General features: G+C 41.2%; 1 protein-coding gene across 37 annotated transcripts in view; it reads right to left on the minus strand.

The window, feature by feature from the left end:
* Window positions 1–100: 100 nt before the first annotated feature.
* The window catches only part of ank3a (ankyrin 3a), a 115,749-nt gene continuing 104,229 nt past the window's right edge, over window positions 101–11,620 (minus strand). For 16 of the 37 annotated variants that reach the window (XM_046402642.1, XM_046402639.1, XM_046402638.1 and 13 more), the window contains 9 exons: window positions 10,778–10,852; window positions 10,271–10,402; window positions 9,750–9,893; window positions 5,862–7,362; window positions 5,524–5,686; window positions 4,635–4,718; window positions 4,396–4,509; window positions 3,373–3,464; window positions 101–2,193 (listed from right to left, as the gene is read on the minus strand). In XM_046402642.1, the coding sequence (XP_046258598.1) occupies window positions 3,393–3,464; window positions 4,396–4,509; window positions 4,635–4,718; window positions 5,524–5,686; window positions 5,862–7,362; window positions 9,750–9,893; window positions 10,271–10,402; window positions 10,778–10,852 (2,285 nt within the window). In that variant the 3' untranslated portion in view covers window positions 101–2,193; window positions 3,373–3,392. Of the gene's footprint in view, window positions 2,194–3,372; window positions 3,465–4,395; window positions 4,510–4,634; window positions 4,719–5,094; window positions 5,176–5,523; window positions 5,687–5,861; window positions 7,363–9,738; window positions 9,894–10,270; window positions 10,403–10,777; window positions 10,853–11,620 lie in introns of those variants that run through there. The other 21 variants (XM_046402645.1, XM_046402655.1, XM_046402653.1 and 18 more) reach the window with 7 other exon arrangements.

Genomic DNA, 11,620 nt, shown 5'->3' on the forward strand with positions numbered 1-11,620 from the left:
ATCGCTGTCTCTCATGACATACAGTAAATACCCTGCTGCGGTTACATGACGTACATAATAAAAATGTTCAAGGACACAAAGACAAGAACAGAAACAATTATATTGCGAAATCAATGCATTTTTATTTTTATTTTTGGGTAGAATTTTTTTTTTAAAGACGTCTTGAAACATTTGTGGTGGCATCATTGCTGCTATAGCTTCTAAAAGACCTTGAATAACCAAAGTGCTAGAATAGTTACATTTCAATGGCTTCACTCTGTTAGTAAGAATTGTACATCAAAAAATCTGCTCAGGTGAAAACACATATCAAACAAAATTGACAAAATTGATAGTTCAACCATATCAAAGGATCCTCTACCCCCTGATTGACATAGTAGTATGAGGGGATGTGGTACGGCACCCTACCTGACTTTCTTTATCCCCAACCTTTAGCCCCACCCCCCAAAAAAGTTACATAGTTTTCATGTCCACAGCATAGACATCAGCATACTGAGCCATCACACCAGTAGGACACCACACTTGAACTATATGGGCATCTAATGAAAACCAATACAAAGAGAATTCCTAATGTTATGTAAAAGTAAAATTTTGCCAGTGAGCTAGTGAAAACAATTCTATTCGACACTGCATATACAGACTCTCAAGCCTAAAAAGATCACACGGTTTCAGAGTTAAACACAATTTATTTCAATGGTTAAATAATTTGTTTTTGACCATCCAGTGTTTTTTTTTTTTTGTCATACAATATGCTATTTAGAGCTACAATCAAATAATGTCTTTATGTGTCCTTAATGTGAGTAGGTTTTAAATTAAGGAAATACTTCACCAAAATATCCAAAATGAAATGCCCCCAGTTTTCCTTTAATACCACAGCAGCCGTTAGAAACCAAATTGACACACTGCTAAAATGATTACAGACAGTCTAACAGTGTACAGAGACTCCTACACCTTATAGCCAATACGCACAATACAGGTATAATTTCACAGCGAGTCAGCCTACTAGCATTTACATTCAGATTATTTCGTTCTTGTAGCTGAAGCTGCCCTCCTGTTTCACACAGACAGACAAGACATGACACCCTCGAGAAGCTATAGAACTTTTTTTTTCATCCTCACCCCAACATGATAAATGTTTTAATGGTATCCTTTTTCAGTTTAAAATATAAAATCGGTGACAGATGTTAGGGCTATTATGTGTACACAGATAAAGGGTTTTATTTGTCATTTGAATACAGTGTTTGCAAACTTGTAAAAATTGTACTTAAAATAATGTGAACAGCATGCATGAAAATATGAGAACTCTGAAAGGCTGCTTTTTGTAGGATTAGATCCATTCCCACTTTGGGAATTACTGAGATTTGATTTTTCTGGAAATTTCCTCTGTTAAAATCAAACCAGCATGTTTTTTTTCTCATGTACAAACATTATACCTGCTCTAATAACTAATTATACAAGAACCTTTGAAGTTACACTCAAATCTTTAAAAGTGGAACCCTTTCAATAAATTTTGAAAGCACTTGAAAAGGTTACTCTCCTCAGTGCTTTCTCAACCAGTGAATTACCCCGTTTTAAAGATTTTTTTACACATTGTAATTTTATATACAGAAAAAAAGCTTTTGTGTTAGTTTAAGTTTTAAAAAGGAAGAAAAAAAGAAATTCCCAAAACAATTTACATCCTGACAACAATGGGTTCAAGAAAAAAAACTATAAGGCGAGTGTTGAGTAGGATCAGGAGTGTTCCATTAGGGGTTTTTTGTGTGTGTTATTGTGTCTACTCCATTCTTTCCACCCAAGATGTGGATTGAGCTCTTGTGCCGTCTTTGGTCACAGTTTGCACCTGTGTGGTTGTCGGTAAGGGAGTCTTTCTTTCGTTTTCACAACAAACGATGCTCCTCGAAAAAGCTCTCAAGTGGACCAATGGCACGTATTGTTTCACACAAAACAGGAAGCAGAATCATTGTCCGCGGGTCCACTACAGTCAGAAAGTGAGAGACCTCCCGGTCCTTTGATTGACAGGAAGTGAGTTTTTCATGCTCATGCGTATGTCAGAAGGGTCGACTCCTCTCTCACGTGAAAACCATTTGTTTGAAGCAGACAGTGTAGTTGTAGACCCTTGCTGAAGTCCTCACACAGGAACTCTCCAGCCTTCTGAACACGTGTTCCCAGGAAACATCTAACTTTGTTCCTGTACATCTGTAAGACACAAAATATTACTTCACATACTGTAGCATATTTAATGTAACTTTAAATATTAAACAAAGGCTGAAACCTTATTTTTCTCCAAGTAAAAACACTTTTTAAAGGGAGAAAATCTGTCACAATCTTTCATTCCTTGACTGATGGTCCACAGGTTTTTATGGCAACTTCTGTTACCATACAAACCCTTTGCCAACCTTTGCAGTAGAGCCAAATTATTTCCAAGTCAGTTTTGTACAGATGGAATGATTCACTGCAAACATAACATAAGGGCGAACAGCAGTGGGGATTAACAGTCTGGCCGGTGGAATAACAAACTCTCTTTGGATGCTACAGCGCTATTGTGAGATGGGGATTTAGCAGACAAAAACAGGCAATGGAGGGTACCAGTGGGGCAATATAATGCTGAGGTGTGTACCATCACCATCAGCCCGGTTCCCTTTTCACACACACCGCTGGCAGAAATGTTGCCAGAGGATAACCAGGCTCAGACATCAGTCAGCCATTTGCACTTTTGAGTCTGTGTCACCGTATGACAGAGAGACTCTATGGAAAGAGGTAAATCAAAGGAGCAGTTTGACGTTCTGGAAAAAAAAACCAACTTGTTTGTAAAGCCATTGGCATAGCATAGACTGCAAGACTGCAAGACTGAAAGCAAAGGGACGCAACTAGCTTGGCTCTATCCAGAGTAAAAAAAACAAAAAAATAAACCAAACAAACAAAAAAATTCCTAGCACTTCAAAGGGTCAATAATTAAGGCCTGGTATATTGCACAATTAATAAACAAATATAACCATTTTTTTGTAGTTTCAGCTGGAGTTGTATGCTATAACAATTTTTTGCCAGCACTTCTGTGCAGCATATCCACTGGTATCCTCTGGTTATCCACCAACAGCGCTGGTGGGTGTATGTTTCAACTTTAGGAAAGCGAATATGCATATCTGGTATGCTGCATTATTCCTTTTAAGGAGTGAGTAGAACCGAAGAGCACAAACAGAACTAAGCAATGCCCCTCAGTCCAGCTGTACAGCGCACCAAAAACACTGGGATGGAACAGTAGCGTATGGTATGAACGTAATCACAAGGAAGAGCAGGCAGCATGAACAGAACAGCAATGCATAAATACATATGCCTCATTGCACTATACTGGCTGTATTACAGTGAAAGCTACTGTACCTGGTGGAGCACAATCATCCCTAAGAGTGGAGCTTTTTATCCCCTGATCTTCTTTCATCCTTTCGCCTGCTATTTCTGGACCCATCTCCTTGCTGGAAAAAAACAAACATACAGAGAAGTAAAGGTGAGAAGTGTTGTTATCTTCTCATACAAAGACAACATGTTGCAGCCCAACGCACAAAACCTAAAACAGAGATACAAAAGAGAAAACAAAAGTCCTCACACCACAAGAACAGCAATCTGAAACTAGTAAATGTTAGTCATAATTGCTAGTAACATAATAAGAAACCAAACCACACACCAAGCAGACTCCTGGAAGAAGAAAAATTATGTTATTACAGAGGTAGTTAGAAATAAAAGAACAGATTGTATTTTCACAGCAGAGTCACAGTACTGATTAGTCACACTGTTGACTAATCAGTTAAACACTAAAAGAAACCATTAAAACCACACAGTCAGGAGCATAGTCAGCACCCCCTTTGTTATAAAAACACAATAGCCACCGCAGTTCCAAAACCCAACATGCACAAGAATGCACCTCAAATGGCTGCATTTATGTTTTTTAAAACAGAAACAATGAAGACAGTTATTTCAGAATAGTTAAGCCAGTGTTATTGAAGAATTCACCTGCTCCGCCAGAGGAAAGCATGATCAAATCTAACCAATTCTCTTTTTGACTTAAAGCTGCACTCAAACAATGATGAGATGTAACCTAAAGGTCTTCAATACCTAGAAATGTGTTATCAGTAATAATACTATTTTAAACATTTAATAAACAACAACATTTTTATCTTCTTCTTGTCTTATTTCCCTCTTAATATTGCTTCAAAATATTCTGTGTCTCACTGGGTTGATAGGAGACAATGTTTTGTCACATACCCACTTTGTAATTTAGGCTGATAAAATAGGTCTTTTCTAACATTAAATCTTGCCCTGTGCAGCTTTAAGCCTAACTGCTGAATTAGCTGGTAACCTCTCGCCAATGCTCTCCAAAAACACAGTTCACAGTATCTTTATGCCAACCTCTGACCCATCTTCTGGCAGAATGGGACTGTACTGAAGGTCTGTGTGCCACCTGTCACCTCCTTGGTTTTCTGGCGTGGGAGTAGACACCCGCCGAATAACCTTCCTGATTACCTGCTCGAGGCAGGATGGTGACAAAGGGGGAAAAAGAGCTGATGGTGTCTGCTTTTACAGAAATATTAACCTACTATCCACTAGCTTTATTTCAAAGCTGAATGGGAAATTAAGGTATACGTTACTTTTCTACTGATGAGGTTACCATCATGGTCCATATAGTGTTGCTCCGTCATAGATTCGCCTGGGATATTCTTCGCTTGTTCCCCCTGCAAGTGTTTGTGGTTAAAACATGAAGAAAGGCTCAGAGAACATGTTCAAACATGATTTAAAAAAATATCCTTCACCATCTCCACACCGAAAATAACACCCCAAGAGAGACCCTCTCAGAAAGAAGATGAGCACTATGTTAGTCTTCATAACAAAGTGCAAAATGGTTTGGGGTAACATAAACTATTGCAGGCTCTATAGTTATATACACAATATACAAATATAGTATTTATGAACACACAGAGAAAGTAGAGCTATCAATATACCAAGCAATACCACCACAAAGCACACAAGACTGACCAGTCTAAACCAAACCAAACCAAACCAAGCCAAGCCAAGCCTCAGCCAGGCCTCTGCTCCAGGCTTTCAAGATACCTTCAAAATGAGACGCCGTCTGAAGATTCTGGTAGTTACAGTCTGTTCTTCCTCTGAGCCGGAATCTACACTAACCCGCTGCTGAGGAGGGTATTAAATTCATTACACAAATACATGGAGATACTCAGGGGGAAGCACATTTATAGGCAAGAGAATTAGATGAAATATTGGCTTGATATCCTTTATGTACTTGAACTCCATGGTTGGCTGTATCAAAAAGGAAAAACCTGCAATAAAACGCTGAAGTTTATGTTTCTTTACCACACCTTACGCCACAAGTTTAGGGGTGGCCCCTGCAATAGCAGAATCACAGGGCAATATAGCACTTCAGTAGCAGAACAGAAAATGAGAAGGATTATATTATACACTGTTTAAACTACTGTTTAGGATCTCTTTGTTTGGTTCTGTTCACATTGTTTATAACATTACCTGGACTTTTTTCTCAGACACCAGTGCTCCCTCTTCCCTTCTGCTGCTCGATGATTCCGATGAGCCATCCTGAGGTGAGTGCTTTGAGTTGTCGCCGTTGTGTCGGGACCTCCCCGATTCTCCCCTAGATGAGGAAGTGATGGAGTCACTAGAGTTCTCTTGGCTGTTGGGTAAGAAAAACAAAATTAGGATTAGGAAACAGATCATCTAAGAAGATTTCATAAAAACATCCATGAAGAAAGCAGTAGATTTCAAACTGAGGTTATCCTCATGGAAGACTTGAACATTTTTAATGGATTCTGTTTGAAGCCTTTAGTGATAACTTCTAATGATTTTACCTTTCCCGCCTGTCGAGCAGGTCTGAGCTGACACTGCGACCAGGCGTTGGTGGCTCCACATTGACACTGGATGAATCACTGTGCCAACCTGAAAGTGAACACACATCTTTTTCTGCCTGTTCGACCTGATCAAGGATCTCCTTAACACTGGCCATCTCTTTGATCTCCTCCTTCTCCTCTGAGCCTTCTTCTTTCTTCACCTCCTCCACCAGAGATCCTAATGGCTCTTCTGTGATTTCTTTATGTCTGTCTCCCTCCTCCTCCTCCTCCTCCTCCTCTTCTTCAGTGGACACAGAATCACTGGGCTGACGTTCCCCAAGTGCCTCCACCCAGGCCTGAGGGGAGAGCTGAGCTAGAACCTGGTCCTCAGCTACCTTGTCCCCTTCTGATGTTCCACAAATTTCTCGTTCACTTTCACACAACCCTTCTTCATCCTTAGACCTCAGTTCTCCAGATATTTCATCCATTCTGTCACTCTGGTAGAGCTTTTCCTTGCTGTCCCCATCGACTTTTTGAATCTCAGGTGTTTCAACAATACACTCTTTGACGGTCTCTGCTTCTAATCTATTTTCTTTATCCATTTCTTGCCCAATTTCTATCAGATTATGCTGGTCTTCTGACAGATCCTGCTTGTCCCTTACCTCCTCCACCTCACAGACTGCCCCCTTATTCCTGTCTTGAATGAAGATGAGCTGCTCATTTGTCCCATCTTTCTCCTCCTCTGCAGATCCCTCCTTCTGTTCTGGCAAAATGTTATTTTCACCTGCCAACTTAGACCTATCTTTTGTTATCATCTCACACTTTCTTTCCACATTTTTAATAAGGTCCTGCTCTACCCACTTTTCCACTAATCCATCTCCCCCTGCTAACTGTGCTGCGGCCATCTCAACAACCTTCTCTATTTCTTCAGTCACTTCCCTTTCATCTCCTTTCAAACTTGCATTCTCCTGTACCCCATTGGGGGCATCAATCTGTGCTCCTCCACCTTCCATCTGTGCTCTGTCAGGCGATGAAGGGGTTATTGATGACACCGATGAGAGTGAAGGGGAAGATGTGGAATGAGCCATGTCGATGTCTAACTCACACATTGTGGGGATGGAGTGTGACTTGGGCCTGTGGCTCAGCTCCATTTCTTGACAAGACCTGTCCTCCTCCTCACTTAAAAGAAGCTGGTCGTTCAGAGCAATATGGGGCTTCCTGACCTTGGAAGGAACAGGATCAGGGAGTTCAAAAACTGGGATGGACAGGGCGAGCTCACAGGGTCTGGGGGGGCTCCTAGGGGGACTGTCTGGCTCTCCACCACTGGGCTCTATTTCCGGGCTCCAGGGCAGGGGCTGAGACTGAGAGTTGGGCAGCAAAGGGATGTCTGGTTCTGGGTAATGCTGGGGTTGGTAGTGCGCAAGGGATGGGTTGGGGGTGACAGGGAGTTCGGGCTCCAGGAAATGTGGGTCAGAGTGCAGCGCAGCAGGGGACTGCAGCTCCGCTAGAATGCTCTGATAATCTGTAGGTGACAGGATGACAAATGTAGAGACATACACACACCGAAGCATGCCACAAAAGAAAATAACCCACCACAAACACACACACACCCTAAAAAATACACCGTATGATGTGTACAATGGCACCATCGCTGAAGTGTGGAGCATGTAACCAGACAGCCGCTAGCCCAGACGGTCAGCAGTTACTGTCTAGTGGCAGTATGGCAAACTAATGTCAAAGTAAAATGTAATAAATACATTCAGTACATTTTAGTGTATTTGCCTGAAATGCCATATTTAACACAAATAATAATAAAATTTCAACAATATAAAATATATACATTCAGATTGATGTCATGCTTACAAGTAGTTGTTTTTCAGTGAGTGTTATGAGGTAAGACGTTATAAGTGGGACACATTAGTATTTATCACATATGTTTGATGAGTGAAAGATATTATTGTTTGCCAGGGTGTTCTGTTACATGCTCACATGAAACAGTTGACAGATGAGAGATGTGAGAAGGTATGTGGGAGGAGTAGGAACAAGATAAATTAATATAAGCTAAATTAATATTTCCACCGTGGAAGGGTCAATATGGGTTTGAGTGGGAGGTGGAGGGATGGTGGAAGGCGTGCAAGTACACTGGCAAGCAGGACAGGGAGACAAGGAACGGAGAGGAGGGGAGGAAGGACCAGGGCTAGGACAACGGGACCCAGAGGGAGAGACGGGAGGGAGAGGAGACAAGGAGAGAGGGGAGACAGGGCGGGAGCAGGAGGCCAGCTGGGTCACTGAAGACTCTTTGCTTGGAGAGGCGGTGACAGAGGGTGAGGATCTGCCTGAGGGTGAGGAAGAGATGGGCAAAACAGGTATGGTGATAGATTCAGATTGGCCAATAGAGGAGGGTTCAAGGGTGAGGCAGGTGGAAGTGTCCGTAGTTTCAGAGGGGGCAGTAGTATTACTGGACAGGTCAGATGCAGATCCAGATAATGCGAGAGAGGACGAGTTTGGTTCTGCTTGTGAAGGGTTTGGAGTCAGCGTGGTGAGTGTAGGGGAGGTTGGGGCAGAGGTGGGAGAGGACGGGACAGACGCAGTTGAAGAAGGAATTGGTGGCGGAGAGTTAGCAGCAGACGAGGAAGGTAAAGGTGAGCTGATGAAGGGGATTGGGGAGGATGGGTGGGGCGAGAATGGGAAGGCAAGGGATTGATGAAGATCAGCATGGGGGCACTGAGGGACAACATGTGTGGGAGGAGGGGAGAGGAAGTCAAATTTTGATGGTTCAAATGGTGCTGGAGGTGCCAAGTCTTTGAGGGAAATGGAAGACTCATAACTCGGAGAGCGGCGCGAGGAAAAGGGACGGCAGTGAAGTGCTGAGGTGGTTGTGAGGGGAGTGGGTGGAGGTGTTGCGGTCAGTGACGGAAAGAGGGGGCTGGGTGTCTGCAGGATGAAGGCACCTTCAGTGCTTCTGGGAGTTAAAGGTATAATTACACAAACTGTGGGAAAGGAATACGGTGAGATATGAAGAAACAAAAAGAGAAAACACAGGACTGTTTAAAGCGAAACATGCTTGCACAACAAGATGATGAATGAATAACATCACTGAGGGATGTGTGGAAAAGGAGGCGGATGAGGCGTGTGAGTGATGGATAAGGAGAGGGTACATTTAGATATCAGCAACACATGACTCTTAAATTTGTTAAGAGCTTTTAGGTGCTGTTATCAGCGGTGGATTCTCCTATGGGGAGGTGATGGGAGGCAGGAGGAACAGGATGAGGAGGAGGAGGAGGAGGAGGAGGAGGCAGTCTGGTTTCACAGAGGAAGAGAGTCTCTCATCTATCCAAGGAAGGCTCAGAGGAACTGGAGGAGAACTAGACTAAATTAACAGAGGAAAGCAGACTCTACATGGTTATTTAATTTCTACTCAACTCAGACATAATTAAAAAAAAACAAACATTTAAAGCAGTATGTAGTATGCGCCATGCACTGGAAATGGGATTTTTAACAGTGGATATTGCTCATTTGTGACAACTGGCTACACTATTGTGATTTATGAGTGAGTATTCAACGTGAGCACATGATTCATATAAAAAGGGTTGTTAATCTAAAAACGGGTCAATTCAAATCAGTGAAAGTGCTCTTAAAAACATAATAATATAATTTAAATTGAAAAGCACGAAGGGTTAAAATGTAAAGTAGAATTTCACAATTATTTGAAAAAACTGTAAAGTACAGACATAAGGAATGCATTTGGGAAAAAGTAGGAGCCAGTTGTCCAAACAAAATCCAAATCTGACTGTAGATCAAGTGCTCTGGAGATTTACACAGGTACTAAATGTATGTGATCCATGCATTTGGCACAACAAAAGGTGGCAGGGAGAGGTAAGAGGTCAGCTAAACAGAGCTAAACTTTACCATCAGCCTGATCCCGGAAAACAGCGTTATCATCGGCAAAACATCTTGTGCCTGAAATGTTACCATAGTCAAATATTGGGCCCTCCAGTAAAGTCACAATATCCATCCGATTGACTTTGGTCAGCACTGCAGTTAAGGTATCCGCTGTAAGGAAAAAGAAAAATACAAAATCAAAATATAGGAAAAAAAATACATTAAAGAATGTTTTTAGTAAGAGTAGGCACAGTTAGGTTTTTTTCCTTTAGTTTTTCAATAAACACAATTAGGTTGTTCCTGTGTCTGAACACATGACATATGATAGTGATGTAACAAATAGAAAGGTAGTGAGGAGAACAAAAAGGAAGACGGACAGATACTTTGATTAAGATGGATAAAAAAAATCATCTTAGTAAGCTACTAAGCTTTCACTAAAAGTTTGTCTTCTCAAGGTGAATGTTTTAGTCTCAAATCATGAGCACAAAGACTGAAAAGAGTGAGAAACAGAAAAAAGGGACACAAAGGGACGAGAAATGCAGTCTTACTTGTGGCATTTTTCCCTTCCCGACTGACCCATTTCTTAAGCAGCATGAAGCTCTGTGCTGTGAGAGAGTTGGGGTTCTCTAGTCTGATGTGATTGATCTCATCCACTGTGAAGTTCATTTCCCGAGCCAGCTCTGTAAGGGGACACAGACAGCAACTCAAACATATTCAAACTTTTATGTATAATTTCTGAGGGTCTACCATGTGATTCACCGTGCAAAAACACAGACTGCAGAGGGTAATACGTAATACATATATTAGTATTTTAGTTTATAAATCAGTCGTCTCATCACTACATTTTAACTGCAACAATATCCCATAACAAATAAATGATCCTTGGCTTCTCCTTTTCGGGGCAAAATTATAAAAGGACACGATTCCTTGTAGTTTATTCTGTTAGCCTGAAGATGGCAGTAAATAGCAGCGTTCAAATTGATAAGACCAAGGAGAGAAATATTAGTTGACAGGACCAAAGACTGAGAAACAGAGCACTGCACAGTGCTTCTCACCTGTCCAGCTGAGACCCAGATGATCTGCAACAATAGCCATGCGCAAATCTGTTCGCTCACAAGGACTTTGGGGACCTGAGTAGATAGAGGACAAAAACTCATCAATAATGTTCATATTCTTCTCAATCCATACACTAATGGAAGAGAAAAACAAACACGTATATAATTTTCCTTTTCTGGCCACTCTTTCATCAAAATTAACAAACATCAAGTTAGTGTTAAAATTATTTTTATTACAGTTAGCAAATTACTTTGATTACTTTGATAGCTGTATATAGGTTCAATTATTTCCCCAGGATGGCAAGAAAAGGATGTTTCACATTAGAGACATTATGAGCAACTTAAATATGTTCATAGATTAATTGGTGCTTTGGGACTGTTTGTGGTATGTATCCTCTAGGCAGGCAGTAACTGTCATGAGAACCACACAACACAAAGCATAACATGACTCTCAACGACAGACTCGTAGCTTTACAAATCTAGGGTGGAAAGGTCTATGTTAGAATCTAAAATGTCAACATGCGAAGACGCTTTTGTGTGTTCTTTGCCAACACTAGTTAGTTTAAATGACAGCTGATAGCATGAAAAATTCTGTGGGAAGAAACTACTACAAAAACTTGAGAGCCACCCTGCACAGACAGACAGATAGACAGACAGACAGACCAGGGAGTTGTCAAAAAAGGCACTGGTTGTGCCAGTGGACCAGTCACTACTACTGACATGCTTAATTCTACTATACAGAATTTAAAAAGGGTTGAAAAAGGGGAACAGAGAAAAGAGAATCTTGCAACAAGGACAATACATTACACAGTACATCAATGACAAAAAAGAAATTTAAATGAC

The sequence above is a fragment of the Scatophagus argus genome, chromosome 10 (genome assembly GCF_020382885.2).
Source record: "Scatophagus argus isolate fScaArg1 chromosome 10, fScaArg1.pri, whole genome shotgun sequence".
Taxonomy (NCBI): domain Eukaryota; kingdom Metazoa; phylum Chordata; class Actinopteri; family Scatophagidae; genus Scatophagus; species Scatophagus argus.